The sequence below is a fragment of the Lichenostomus cassidix genome, chromosome 8 (genome assembly GCF_008360975.1).
Source record: "Lichenostomus cassidix isolate B80296 chromosome 8, HeHo_3.0, whole genome shotgun sequence".
NCBI classification, from domain to species: domain Eukaryota; kingdom Metazoa; phylum Chordata; class Aves; order Passeriformes; family Meliphagidae; genus Lichenostomus; species Lichenostomus cassidix.
The window spans coordinates 10,131,766-10,146,553 of record NC_139489.1 but is presented as its reverse complement, the minus strand read 5'-3'; the positions used below and the strand labels follow the sequence as shown (position 1 = coordinate 10,146,553).

At 51.4% G+C, this 14,788-nt stretch overlaps 1 protein-coding gene across 10 annotated transcripts in view; it reads left to right on the top strand.

The window, feature by feature from the left end:
- The window catches only part of PTPRF (protein tyrosine phosphatase receptor type F), a 377,255-nt gene extending 366,371 nt beyond the window's left edge, over positions 1-10,884 (top strand). For all 10 annotated transcript variants that reach the window (XM_085067811.1, XM_085067815.1, XM_085067816.1 and 7 more), the window contains 9 exons: positions 586-705; positions 1,691-1,845; positions 3,124-3,409; positions 4,941-5,119; positions 7,567-7,693; positions 7,919-8,044; positions 8,650-8,804; positions 8,941-9,076; positions 9,213-10,884. In XM_085067811.1, the coding sequence (XP_084923937.1) occupies positions 586-705; positions 1,691-1,845; positions 3,124-3,409; positions 4,941-5,119; positions 7,567-7,693; positions 7,919-8,044; positions 8,650-8,804; positions 8,941-9,076; positions 9,213-9,281 (1,353 nt within the window). In that variant the 3' untranslated portion in view covers positions 9,282-10,884. The remainder of the gene's footprint in view (positions 1-585; positions 706-1,690; positions 1,846-3,123; positions 3,410-4,940; positions 5,120-7,566; positions 7,694-7,918; positions 8,045-8,649; positions 8,805-8,940; positions 9,077-9,212) is intronic.
- The last annotated feature ends 3,904 nt before the right edge of the window (positions 10,885-14,788 follow it).

Sequence of the window (14,788 nt, the reverse complement as noted above, 5' to 3'; positions counted from 1 at the left end):
CTCTTCATCCAGGTGGAGCTCAAGCAGGGAATGGTACAAGGAAAGCCCCAGAGATGCCCATCTTACCAAACAGGAGGCAGGGAAATAAAACTACAGCAGGCACAAATCACTGCTAGCAATTGCTGCTCACTGTCTTGGTACCTGGTGTTGCTCTTGCTGCTCTGTCCGTTGGTCTGGCCAGCTATGTCACTTCCCACCAGTGGCTCCAGGGGGAAAAAAAAAAGCCTTTTTCAATGAGTAGCCACTGAGATCAGCTCAGTTGGTCAGAGTATGGTGCTAATAACACCAAGACTGTGGATTCAGTCCTCATATGGGCCATTCACTTAAGAGCTGGACTTGATCCTTGTGGGTCCCATCAGCTCAGAATATTCTCGTGATTCTGTGTCTTGTGGAAAGGAGACCAGGGCATGCTGTCTTTTTGCTGGGGATTGGGACACTGGGGGGGAAGGAAATGTGGATGTTAAAGACACCCCTGAACAGTGACTAATTTCTGTCTTTACGCTTTGAAGAGCAGAGCCCTGTTCCTTGTCCCAGATGCCTCAACCAGCAGCCAAACACTAACCCTTTCTCCTCACCTCCCTGCAGGTAAAGTGTGACCAGTACTGGCCGAGCCGGGGTACAGAAACCTATGGGATGATCCAGGTGACTCTGCTGGATACAGTGGAGCTGGCGACCTACACTGTCCGCACCTTTGCGCTGTACAAGGTATGGGACTGGCTGGGCTGTTGCTGCTCCGGTAGTGCAGAGACACTTCCCAGTGTTGCAAGGTGCTCCATGGCCCACAGGCAGTGGCCACTGGCTGTACCTGGCTTGGCCAAGCACGTGGCCAGTCCATACATGAGCCATGTCTCACAAATGGGCTGCAGTAGGAGATCAGCTGCAGGTTGTGCATCTGGCCGCCACTGGATTTTGGTCAGGATACCTGATGCTCTTGTGTGTGCATTCTGTGATGGGCCCCAGAGCAGGGCTGTTCCTGCCTCTGGCCAGTGTACAGGTAGCAGCTGTCCTCTCATTAGAGGGACAACATGGGAAGCAGTGAATTTTTCACTCCTGTCACTAATAATGCAAATGGAGGAGCCATTTCTAACGTGAGCACAAACCCTTCTCTCCTGCCTGCTGAGTTCCTCATTAGTGTTTGGAAATCCCTGGGGGCAGTGCCAGCAGCAGCGTGTCACGGCGATGCAGACAGGCTTTGCAGCAAGCTGCCTCTGTGTGTGACTGAGTCTGGGCCAGGAGCCTGGCAGTGCTCAGGGGGACACACTCACACCCCAGAAGGGCCCCAGCAATCACCCAGCCACTCCTACCATTTGCTGCCTAGAACACTCAGCCAAGCCTGGAGAGAAGCAGGGCTGGCTGCTGTAGCCCTTCCATGCCCAGGGCCTATTTTCCCTGAACATGCAGTGAGTATGCAGGTAGTGAACCTGTGCTGTGCAGTAGAGAGTCTTTCACCTTCCCTGCAGTCTGCTCTGTTCCTGCAGAGCTGCTCTGCTGTCTGTATCAACTGCCTTTCTACAGAATATGTGTATGTACAGAAGCTTTGCAATAAACCTACATTTTTCGTGCATATTTTCACTAGTGCATAGAACATGCAGAGCTTTGTGTGCCTGTTGCTGTTGTTGCCCCATCAGCAGTTTCCTGCACTGGGATAAGATTGTTCTCATGCAAAACAACTCCTCTTTGTCTTCAACAGAATGGCTCCAGTGAGAAGACAGAGCTTCGACAGTTCCAGTTCATGGCTTGGCCTGATCATGGGGTCCCAGAATACCCCACCCCAATCCTCGCTTTCCTGCGACGGGTCAAGGCCTGTAACCCAACAGATGCTGGGCCCATGGTTGTTCATTGCAGGTAGGACTGTGTGTTTGCCTTCTGGCTGGAGGAGCTTTACCTGTCTGAAAGTGGAGTCTTCTTGTGGGGAAGGTTTCATGGTAGCATAACCTGCACTGGATGCATGGGCTGGCAGCAGAAAAGGCCCATGAGTAATAATGCAGTGGTGACATTTCTGTTGCTACTGCTGTGTCAGATTAAACAGAACTGCTGTATGGAGAGCTTCAAAAAACACATTTTACTGCAAAACTTCAAGTGCCATTTAAAAATTAAATTATCTGTGCCCAGCGTAAGTAGGTGGTGCCTTCAGAGGCACATCACTGACAGAAATGCATGCAGTGACCTCTACAAACATTCGTACGCAGTATTTACAGCAGCACTCTTTCACAGGGTAGAAAGGCAGCTCTTAAGGCAAAATAGTAGTCTACTAAGGCTCAGCATCTTACCCAGTCAAGAGTTATTTGTACCAGCCAAGAGGGGACTGTTACTGAACAAACCACTCCATCATTGCTGTTCCAGCATACGCCTCACCAGCAGTGTTTAATGCTCTTCTTTCATGCTCTGTTTCAGATGGTAGTGGGGTATAATTAACACACAAACAAGCTGTATTAAATCCCTGTTAAGGATATGATTTGCACCATAAATGAGGAAATGCCTAGCTCCCTATCTCTGCCTGTGTTTACATGTCACAGCAGCATACCTGTTGTTATCAGGGTGCTCTGAGTGAGTAGTTTGGGGTTTGCTGCTGCTCTTCCAACAATTGTGGAGAGGCATTTGATGCTTGAGCAAAGGGCTCAGCACAGTCATGCATGAGCTCAGCTTTCTGCTTCCCCTGTCAGGCTGGCTGTGCTCATTTTATGGGTGAGGAAACAGTGACCCAGGTTAGGGGACAAGCAGGCTTGAAATTACGGGCTTCACTGGGGTTAGGGCCTAGCCTGCTCTTCTTGTCTTCTGACTTCACACACACGTGCACTGTCGCTCTCCTGCCTGTTAAACACATTTCTCCTTCCTTTGTGGAGGGGCTGCTAGCCACCACAGGATTCAGCAGGGTGACACTGTGTCCTTTTGCACTCCAGCAGTGAAAGGAGGACAGCAGAAATGCTGAGGAGCCTCTCACGTTCTCCTGTGATTCTCTCCCTCACTCCTCCTGTCACTTCTTGTTTGGAGCTCTGCCTGTAGGGAGCAGCCTTCACTCCCCTTTTGTGTGCCCTAGGTCCGGGTGATGTCTTAAGCTGTACCAGAGCTCAAGACGTCCACAGGAGCCCGTGTCATTTCAGGCTGTGTGCTTTGCTCCCGCAGTGCCGGCGTGGGCCGAACCGGCTGCTTCATTGTCATCGATGCCATGCTGGAGCGCATGAAGCACGAGAAGACGGTGGACATCTACGGCCACGTGACGTGCATGCGCTCCCAGCGCAACTACATGGTGCAGACAGAGGATCAGTACATCTTCATCCACGAGGCCTTGCTGGAGGCTGCCACGTGTGGCAATACCGAGGTGCCTGCACGCAACCTCTTCGCCCACATCCAGAAGCTGACCCAGGTGCCACCAGGCGAGAGCGTTACTGCCATGGAGCTGGAATTCAAGGTTGGTGGCAGAGCCCCAGCACCCACTTCTCCAGTGCCCTATCTCTGCCCACAGAACCCTACAGGCCGCTTGTCCAGAAGCTGGGAGAGGGGAGCTATGGATCATTACAGACAGTTATTCTTTTGTGTGTTTTGAAAGCAGGTAGGCAGTGATTTAAAATACATTTGAATTGTAAAGCTTGTATCGGCCACGGTCCCCCCTGGATTGGCAGCTTCTGGGGAGGATATAAAAAGCAGATGGATGTGCAGTTCTCAGCAGCACGTTCTGCTCTAGGTTCACTGTGCGGCAGGAGCTGCATCTGAAATCAGATGCAGATCATGTTAGTGATAATTGATGTTACTGTGAACAACTTGTCTGGAAACAGCTCCAATTTAAATATGTGAGACATTTCTAGTCTCATTTCTTCAATGCTAAGCTTTGTAATCTTTTAACCACCTCAACACCAAGCCTCAGTGTCTAGAATTGGTGAAGGCAGTGTTTTAAGGCACACCATTTTTACGAAGCCAAGCCCACATTTTTCTGCCTGTATCTGTGTATGCCAACTGCAGATATTTATTACAGCCTTGGAGCTGGAAGTGAGCTCTGTTAAGTGCCCATATTCTCAGATGAGGTGCATTAGTCCAGTGAACTCTTGCAGGGGAATATAGCTCATGGAGGGAGGCAGCAGACCATGCAGGCTATGAAATGAACTGCAGCAGTACAACTTCACCCTGGGGATTCCCTCCAAGTGACAAAGGAGCAGGAGAGGCAAAATATTGACTTTCCATGTAAACTGGGAATAGTTGAGAAACTCTGTCCTGTGGTTATCACAGCTGCTGGTGTCCTGAGCTTGGGACAATAAAACATGCTGCATGAGTGTCTCATGGTGACACCCGCCCTGAGAAACTCATCAACAGAACCACAGATTTGTGCTCAACTCAAGCAATTCTGTTGCAAGAAAGACAAAATTTTGTTTTCCTTTCATTTCTCCAAGGGTCTCAATGGGAGACCCTGGGGAGCAGGATATGGGAGGGCCTCACATGGCTGCACTGCTCCTCAGAGAGCAACCTTGTCCCTTTGCAGGGAGCCTCTGCTGAGGTCCAGCTGCCACTCATCGAGAGAGGGCTGGTTCTGGAGATGCTGGGGGTGGGAGGGAAGAGGGACTTCTGTTTGAATCTGCCAGCTGATCCAAGTAACACATTTACCATGACTCCAGTTTACGGGACTCAAAGAGAGCCATAAAATGTCTCACAGTAACCCAAAATAGATCTTCTTTACCTAAAACTGTCACAATTCTCACATTTTCTTGGGTTCTTCTGGGGTGAGAAGTAAATAGCAAGACATTGTTGGAAGAGTGAAAGCTTTGCTTCCCTGCCACCACTAGGCTCACATCCCTGGCTCAGCGAGGTTACAAAGCTTCATGTCCTGCCTCTGTGTGTGTCAGAGCTGCTCTGGGTCTTCTCATCACTGTGTGACTGCTGCCAGGGTCTCGATTCTGCCTCCAGACTGCTGCATCCCCTGCAGGGTTCTGACATGTCTCCTCCTCTTTCAGCTGCTGGCCAACTCTAAAGCACATACCTCACGTTTCATCAGTGCCAACCTCCCATGCAACAAATTCAAGAACCGCCTCGTGAACATCATGCCGTATGAGCTGACGAGAGTCTGCCTGCAGCCCATCCGGGGTGTTGAGGGCTCTGACTACATCAATGCCAGCTTCATCGATGGCTACAGGTAAGGATCACCTTGGATGACTGGGCCAGCCTGTCCTGCCTGCTTGGGAACCCAGGCAGAGCTGTCTTCTCTTTCCAAGGACTGGTCCTGACTGTGGGAGGTGGACTGGGGACCACTTTGTCGCATTTTATCTATTTCCATCTTCTCAGACACTCCAGTGTGTGTAGTTACAATATGCAAAAACGGCCTGTGAGTGAGCGCTGCCAGGCTGGCTTGTGTTGCTGTAGACAGATGCCCACATGGCTGGAGTGGCAGGCTGTGTTGGCTCCTGGGGAGATTTTATGGGATATTCTGGTAGGCATCCCTTGGCTTGTGTTTCATATCTGCAGTATCTAACTCAAACCTGCCTCCCCTCAGTAGCTGTAGCAACTAGAGTTGGAAGTGTGCTTCCACTGAGTGGCTGATCCAGGCAGCACCTTAAGGCTTGTTCCATGTCTTAATTTTGGGAGGAGTCTGTGGATCCTCAGGCAGGGCTGGTGCTGGACGCTGGAGAACCCATCACCAGGTTCTTCTCTCCAGAATACAGTTTAGAAAACACAAATTGAGAGCTAGTGGGGCAGTAATACTTGTGTTTTCTGTATCTGTCTGCTAGCATCTTATTCTCAGATGCTTAATGCCAGGAGAGAAAAATGTAGGAATGGCCACATCCCCTTCCCAGCCAACCCCTAGACAATAATCCAAACAGAATTGCAATGTTGCACATAAATGGGCTGTTCCTTTCATCTCTGTGCACCGTCACAGTAGGGTCATCCCTCGTGTGCACCATCATCAGTGCAGGAGTGGGGGATACAATGATAGATGTGGCACATTCCCCCTCCCACTTGGCTTTGCCCACCTGCCTCTTTTGGACTGATAACCTCCCAGAAGCAAAAGGCACAGCCAAAGGGAGCAGATATGGGTGCAGCCAGGCCAGCAGCTCTGTGCTTTGTCCCTGCTCCATCAGCTGAGCCCCGTGAGGGCTCCCAGGGAGAATGGCTACATGGAGGCAAGAGCAGACAAGGAGTAGAAGAGGAGCAACCCTGGGAGCATCCCAACAGAGCACAACCACAGCAAGCCAGGCTCCCTCAGGGTGGGACAGAGTAATGGGGAAGGATGAAGGGGCTGGAGAAAAGCTGTCACAGAGCAGCCCCCCTTCCCATCTGCCTGTGTGGCTCTGAGCTGTCCAGCACCGGTCATTAGAGTGGCTGCCTGGCTGCAGCCTGGCTCTGACAGATGGACTGCAGCCACTGTATCCTGACTCCAGAGCTGATGGAGAGCAGCACTGGCTTTGCCTTTTGGTGATGCTACGGAGGGAGGGCAAGGGCTGCCAGCACAGCAGGTGGTACCATTTCATGTGCTACTTATCCTATCCCCAACTTCTGTTATCTCTTCCCATCCTTTCCTTTGAATCAGCAGGCTTCTAGGTATTATCTAAAGAAATCGGTTGGCCCAAGGTCCTGCAGATATCACTGATGGTGCATCTTTATTAGCTCTTTCACTTCATTCTGCATCCCCATTCCCTGTTTTTTACGATGTCTTATAAATCCACCTTGAAGCAGCCCCTGTCTGCATCCTGCATGTTACAGCTGCCCTGCAGCACGTTCATTAATTTTAGCACCATTAAAAATAGCACCAGCAGAGGGAAGAAGGCAGGACGGAGAACGCCGGCCCTGGTCCCGCGGGCTCCAGCGCCCCGCAGTGGTGGAGCCAGCCTGGGCTCTGCTGTGCCAGGCTGGGTGCTCGGTGAGCCAAGGAACTGGCACAGCAGAGCTGAGTCCAAAGCACCAAGGGGACTTTCTTCAGGGTGGGGGCCAGTCTGGGGCAGGTCACACGGAAAATTAGGAGAGATTCTCTGGCATGCAGTGGAACCAAGAACAAATTCTGAAGCTTTAGAAAACAGACAAAACTGTATTCATGGTTTCCACACTGCCCTCGTTATTGTCTGGAGTGTGTAATCCAGGTGACCTGGTTCAGCTGCTCTGTATTTTCCCATGCAATGGGAGGGATGGTGGGTACTGCAGAGAGTAAAAGTGCAGGAACACTGAGGTGCTGCTGGGATCATCCCCCAGCACAGTCTCTCCTTCCAGCCCAGGTGGGTGCTGGCAGCCAGGCCTGCTCTTGGGGGCCTGAGTGCCAAGAGGGCTCTCAGTGCATCAGCAATGCTGGAGATAAGCAGCAGCAAGAGGCTGGGCTGGGGACACCATCACCCCAGCAAGGACTAAGAGCCTTTCTGGATCCTCCATGTTGTGGTGCTCACTCTGTTTGTGGGGAGCACATAAAAGACATGTTCTGGACAGGCTCGTCTCTCCCACAGAGCGCATGGCTTGTGCAAGAGACCTGCCCTCTCCTAGCTGGATTGGTAGCCTTGCTCCATGGTATCATGGGGCCCTCCCTCCAGCTCAGCCAGCCCCTAGGAGCAGCTGCTGCCCGTCTAGGAGCTGCTCTGAGCACCATTATGTTTGTCACAGGCAGCAGAAGGCCTACATCGCCACACAGGGACCACTGGCCGAGACCACGGAGGATTTCTGGCGGATGCTCTGGGAGCACAACTCCACCATCGTGGTGATGTTGACAAAGCTGCGTGAGATGGGCCGGGTACGAGTCCTGCTGTGGGGAGAAGGGGCTGTGGGGCTGCTCTCTGTGGGCAAGAGCTCTTGGCTCACCCCTGTCTGTGTTTGGCACCAGCCGCTCTGGGGTGCCCCTCACTGGCATGTCTGGTGGCTGACCTTGTGACCCCACAACCGCATAGGCTCCCATGGAGTGGGAGGGAGGAGCGGCAGCTTGTCAGTGCTAATGTCTTACCCCGTTCCTCATCCACAGGAGAAGTGCCATCAGTACTGGCCTGCAGAGCGCTCTGCCCGGTACCAGTACTTTGTGGTGGACCCCATGGCAGAGTACAACATGCCACAGTACATCCTCCGGGAGTTCAAGGTGACGGATGCCAGGGTGAGTGCATCTGCTGGCTACCCAGCTCCTCTGCTTCTCATGCCACTGCCCTGCCCAGGCCAGTGAAGGAAGCATACAACAGCTCATGGAGGAAAGGGAAAGAAAGTGCTGCCTTGCACTGCAGGCAGAAAGGGCTGCTGCCCACCACTTGCTGCCCTCACCACAGGTTCCTGCCTTGCCAGCTGTGTCAGCCCCATGAGCAGCTCAGGGATCCCTGTCAGCACCAGACCCTGCCTTGCCTATGCACCTCACGTGGGCAGGCATTTAACACAGGTCCCCCTGTACCTGGCATCTGTGTGTGCAGACCAGGGACAGGACCCTTGTGTGACAGTAAGCATGGTCCTAGGGTTGAGCTGGGCCCCATACACTGACCCAACGGACCCTGTAGGGGCCCAAAGCTCTGCTCAGCTCAGCCACCCTGGGGTGAGCATGGGAGGACAGAGACAGGTCCCAAACATGCAGCAAAAGATCTGCCTGTGATCACCTGTGCACCTTCTCACCCAGCCTGGTTCAGGAGGTCTGAGAGCAGGTCAGAGCACCAGTGCTGAGAGGAGTGAGATCAGCCCCTCACCCGCAGTTCACATCTAACATCCCTCTCCCTGCAGGACGGCCAGTCACGGACCATCCGCCAGTTCCAGTTCACAGACTGGCCTGAGCAGGGAGTGCCAAAGACAGGAGAGGGTTTCATCGACTTCATCGGGCAGGTGCACAAGACCAAGGAGCAGTTTGGGCAGGATGGGCCCATCACAGTGCACTGCAGGTAAGTGGGGACTGCAGCCTCTCCCTACTGTGCAGGTCTCTGTGCTCCATGAGCAGCTTGCACCACTCCTAGGAGCTCTGAAGGGCCTTCCTGGGGCTAGCAGGACTCCTCATGTCTCCTCTTGCTCCCTGTGCAGTGCCGGGGTTGGGCGCACAGGCGTGTTCATCACACTGAGCATCGTGCTGGAGAGGATGCGCTACGAGGGCGTGGTGGACATGTTCCAGATGGTGAAGACCTTGCGGACGCAGCGGCCAGCCATGGTGCAGACAGAGGTGAGCTGCCCTCCTGTGTGTAGTAGTGCAGTTCTGTGGGAGAAGGGAGGGGACCTGATGTCTCTGGACGTTGGACCCTACAGCCCACTGTCCTTGTGTCCCCACTTCTCACGTTTCCTTCACTGCTGCCTTGCAGGACCAGTACCAGCTGTGCTACAGAGCCGCACTGGAGTACCTTGGCAGCTTCGACCACTATGCAACGTAACAGTGCTTTCCTCCAGTCGCGGTGGGGATGTCTAGGAGTGGAGACGGGTCCCTCTGAGCCAGAGCCGCCCATTCCTCAGTCCTTCTGTACAGGTGGAGGTACTGCCCAGGCAGCAGACCTCCACGCCAACCAGTTTTGACCACGGCATTTAGGAACTTAGCCCCAGCGCCAAATGAGGGAATCCGACTCCAAAAGCATTTCCAGTCTCTGGCTGAATTTCTGCTCATATGCATCTCTCACCCTCTCTCACGCCGACTGCATTTCACAGCGAGGCTTTAGGTGGGTGGAATGGGATCTTTTTTTTAAACATGTAAAATAGTTACTAGTGGTTTTTATAATCTCCTCTCTCTTTATTTTTTATTTTTTGCAAGTCTTAATGTTTTGCCCAAGCAGAACTGGACCCGCCAAACCTTTGGGAGTTGGGTTTTGGTTTTTTAATTTCCTTTTGCTTTTACATTTTTTACTGCCCTGTGTTTATTTCAGCCCAGTCACTGCTGGTTCTGCCCATTTTAGTGCAGCTTCCTTGGTAATTCACAGCAGCTGGCTTGTGGTTCCTGCCCGGCTCCATTCCCCATAGGCTGCTTTTTAATCCTCTGTAGAATATGAAATTTCATGGAACTGGACCTAAGCTACCAATTATTTTTTTAGTCTTCTCCCATGCCATTATTTCTTTAGTTGGTTTGGGTTTGGGAGGGCATGTGGGGTCGCCGGAGAAGCGTCCCTTTGTCAGCTGGAAACCGTTCAGTCCTATTACAGTGCGTGTTCAACCAATCCAGTGACTGTGTGTATTGGCAGATCCTGATATGACGTGAATTGTCGTCGCCTTGTTTGTGGGAGACCCGAAATCCCGGGCTCCAGGCATTGGAACCTCTTTATGTCTGTCTTGCTGGGAAGGGGGCAGGAGAAGCGAGGGGATCCCACAGTTCCCCAGGGAGGGAAGAGCAAGACACGGCCCTTTGTGTTAATCCCACGGTTCTGTGCGTGCAAGCACCATCCTGTCACCTCTCACCAGTGGAGTGCATCAGAGCATTGACAAAGGCAAGGAGCACAAGCCCAGCTGACCCAGAGCAGAGCTGGACCAGCTCTCTTTGGAAGCAGGGTACTGCAGGGAAGGGGAGGGGAGTACACATGGCTTCAGAGGTTGGGTGTATCTATAATTTCTGCTATTCTGCAAATGTTAAGAGTCACTAGAATATTGTACTTTCCGCTACTTCAGGATGTTCTAATGAACCAATGTGGCAAGACTACTGGACTTAATTTAATGGTACTATATATTAATACTCCTTATTATATCACGCTTGCACTAAAGATGGGGAGTGAGCAGCCCTCTTTTGAGTGCATTGAGTTATGAATAAAGGTGGTGGAAGGGTATCTAATTGTATTATCACATGTATTCCAAATGTTAAGAATCCAAGCTACGTTGAAATCAGCAATCCAGGGTTGGTAATGTTGGAGGACACATTCATTTTTACCTTGTGGATGCATAGTGCTGTAGGGGTCACTGTTGTATACAGTCTGTTTTCTATTTGTTAATAAAAAAAATCTACAGCATCATTGCATAATTCTTGATGTTAATAAATTTGAATAATTGGGTTTCATACAAGCTGGCTTTCCTGTCTGTTTCTTCAGCAATAAGCAGGGTCCATAGAGTCCTTTGGCAATGGGCACACTCCTCAGCATTCAAAGTTACTCAGCAGTAAAGCCATCACCTGGCCCCTGACTGCAGAGCAGCACCCGAGTTTGTTCAGGAGTGAAACCCTCACCTAGGCTTGCAGCCCTGGCTGCTCTGCAGGGACAGCCCAGCCCAGCTCTGCCCACGTGTGAACTGCAAAGCCCAAAGTGTCAACTCCTGGAGAGAGCAGAACCTGCACACAGCACAGGTGTGCAAGGGAAAAGCCAGTGCAAGGGGCAGAACCATGTGGGTCAGGGCACTATGGCCTTTCCATCCTTCCCAAGGGAGCCAAATCTGCCCTGGCCAGGGTGTACATGATGGGTGGCAGTGCATGCCAGACAGATGAGCTTTTCCCCAGCATGGCTGTGGGCACCTTCTTAGTGATTCCTCAGTAACTGCTGGAGCTCAGTCACACACAGCATTCCCTGCCAGGCCAGGCACTGTTCCTCGGTAGAACCTGGATGCTGAGCAGTGTTTTCCCCTTGCCTGGCTCATTCTTACCGCACTGCTTCACTACAGAGTGGCCTGAGGGGCTGCTGGGCAGCCCCACTGAGGATGCAGATCTGAGGGCAGAGCAAGCTCCTGCCCTGTGAGGCAGCACACATGTGCAGGTGTCTCTGCAGGCACATGCCAGCGTCGCTGGCACCAAGCAGGATGCTTGGCATTGCTGCCAGGGTGGCAGAGCAGCACAGCCAAGTGAGCACCTGCTCACACACAGGTGTGTCTGGGGAGGAAGGGCACTGTGCTCACCACTGGCAGCTGGACAGCTGGGAGGTGGGCAGTGAGCACCTGCTTGTGCTGCAGCAGCAGTGCTTGGGCTGTGCTGCCAAACTACAGCTGGTGACAATGCCTCTGCCACTCACTGAGCACTCGCCAGGAACTGCCACACATACAGCACAAAGCTTTAGTCCATGTACAGCCTTGAATGCAGTGACTCTTTCTCACCAAAAGTTGCCAGAACACTCATAGATACACATACATATGTGTACCTTTTTATCCAGGAACACCTGGGGCTGCCTTCCCCACCTGTGGGCTTGTCTGTGGACTGAGTAGAAGCAGGAGGCAGAGGACGGGTGAACAACCTCACCACAGAATGCACAAAGAATAACATGACTGAGCCAAGCCCCTGTGATAAGGCTATTGCTGGTGGCCAAAGCCTCATGCTGACCTCACAGGCCGGGAAAGGCTCAGTGTACAGAGTGTGAGGATGTGCCACCTTGGCAAGGCGACAGGCCCCCAGAGGTCAGAGCAACAAAAAGAGCTGCTGCTGTGACAGCTTTTCTCCAGCCCCTTTTTTCCACTCCCTTGGCCTGCTCACACAAAGCCAACACTGCTCCAAAGGGAATGGACTCATACCACTTTCAAAGCACTTATTCTTTCAACATTTATTTCCCTTTATTTCTGTATATCTCACAAAATAAAAGGGGATTGAAAAAACAGACTAATGCTGCATAGTGGGTAAACGGCAACACCAGCCTGATCCGTCCTCTGATCCAGCACCATGGCTGGTGCCACACTCCAGGCAGAGCCACCCTGATTCCTCCCAGGGCTTGGCACTGATATTCCTGGGCTGCATTGCTCAGCTTTCCCTGGCTAGAAAGGACTCACCACAGCTGGCTTCTTTTTAGGCTTTTTTACCCCATTTTCTTTGGTATCAGTTTGAGACTTTTCCCTCCCTCTGGTACCAGTGCCACACAGTGCTCCAGATCTGAAGGGGATGGTCCAGAGATGGTGCTGTAAGACAGTGTTTGGGCTCTTCTGCTTGGAGTCTCAGACAGACCAACCATTTTTTGCACTGAGCAATGGAGTTGGGCTCTTACTGCTTTTTTTTTCCCCCGTGAAAATTTTCCATTCCTTAGTTGTATCAGGTATCCCCAGTGCAGCCTCAGATAAGCAGCTCTGTAAAGGGCACAGCCTGGCAGGTGGGACAGCAGCTAAATGGCAGCTAGTCAAAGGTGAATTCCTGAGCACTGAGGTGTTCTTGTGCTCTTTCTATTTTCACATTTTTATTCATTCCACTGATACCTGTAGCAAGAGCTGGGCAGACACTGTCCAAGTTTGGCTTGCCTCCTAGTGATGTAAACTCACAGCATCATAGAGTGGTTTGGGTTAGAAGAGACCTTTAAAGATCAGCTACTCCAAATAACATCCTGACGAAGCACTAGCCCTTTGGGATTCCATTGCTTTAAATTTTGTTTTTCAAAGGCAAAATAGTTGTTAAATAAGGAAAATAAATAGCTGTAACACTGAAAAAAATCTGAGTAGACTCTGCACAGTAGCTTGGCAACTCCTTCCCCCACAGTCCTCAAATTTCTTGTCCTCAGCAACATTGCCATTTTCATTTGTATCATTTCCTAGTTAAGAATGCCTTTTTTTTCCTTCTTTTTTCCTTTTTTGCCTGTTCTGACCTGGTTCATTTCTGAGAGCAGGAATAATTCTGATCCTTCCAATTAAAAGCTCATTGCTGCCCTTTTGCCAGTTATAATAAGCAATCTCAGTCCCCAGTAACAATCACAGGTTATCGAGCTTCTGTGCCTACACATTTCTGCTCACAGGAACATTTTGCCACTTGTCATCTTGAAAAGGCTGACTCGTGTCTCCTGTGGGCAGCAGGTCGAGGGAGGTGATTCTGCCCCTCTACTTTGCTCTTGTGAGATCCCACGTGGAGCACTGTGTCCAGCTCTGAGGTCCCAAACACAGGAATAACAGGGACCTGCTGGACCAGGTCCAGAGGAGGTCACAAAGATGTTCAGAGGGCTGGAGCACTACTCCTGTGAAGACAGGCTGAGAGAGCTGGGGTTGTTCAGCATGGAGAGATGAAGGCTCCAGGGAGACCTTGCACGACTTCCAGTGCCTAAAGGGTCTGCAAGAGAATTGGAGCAGGAGTTCTCACAAGAGCCTGTGGTGATAGGACAAGGGGAATGGCTTTGAACTCAAAGAGGGCAGGGTTAGATGAGATGTGAGCAAGAAACTCCTCCCTGTGAAAGTGGTGAGGCACTGGAACAGGTTGCTCAGAGAACTTACGGATGCCTCATCCCTGGAAATGTTCCAGGCCAGGTTGGATAGGACTTCGAGCAACCTGGTCTAGTGGAAGATGTCCCTGTCCATGGAAGTGGGGTAGAACAAGATGATCTTCAAAGTCACTTCCAACACAAACCATTCTGTGATTCTATGATATTAGAGTTGGTCTTTTTTGTCTAAAGGATGGCAAGTGCAGCTGCCAAGCCACCAGAAAGACCAGAAATGCAGTTTGTCTCAAAATTGTTACCAGATAATTGTCTGACTTTTTATAGGAGGCTGTGTGTTGTGGATCCTGTAATTGTAATCCACTTTGGGGTTTTGGTGTGTATATACCTGGCAATTCAAAATCTGAGCAGGTCAGGGAGGCAGCAGACCAGGGAAAACCTGTGTTGGGGTGGTGTTTTGTCAGGACTTTCAGGGCTGCTGCCTGCCTGTAGCACAAATGAAACACGTATCAGGAGAAACAGAGTGAAATTATTTAGGCATGAGGGATGGAGTGCAGTCTCTGAGAATAGCTACAACCTCTTTCAGGTGGGCTGTGCTTACTTTCAAGGTTGCTCATTGGCACTTACAGATTTAAAATGCATTTAGCACAGCACAGTCAGAAAATCGCAGCCAGCCCCAGCCAAGGAGAGGTCAGTGTCCCTCGATGGGGTCTGTTAAGCACTCGGCCTTGTACACACCCAAAGGCATTTGCTGCTAAAGCTGTACTGTCGGGTCCCAATCCTTGACACAACGGTGGCGGATTATAGGCACCATCCGCTGGCTACAGCGGCACGTTTCCACGTTTCTGGATGACCGGACTGTGCTGGTC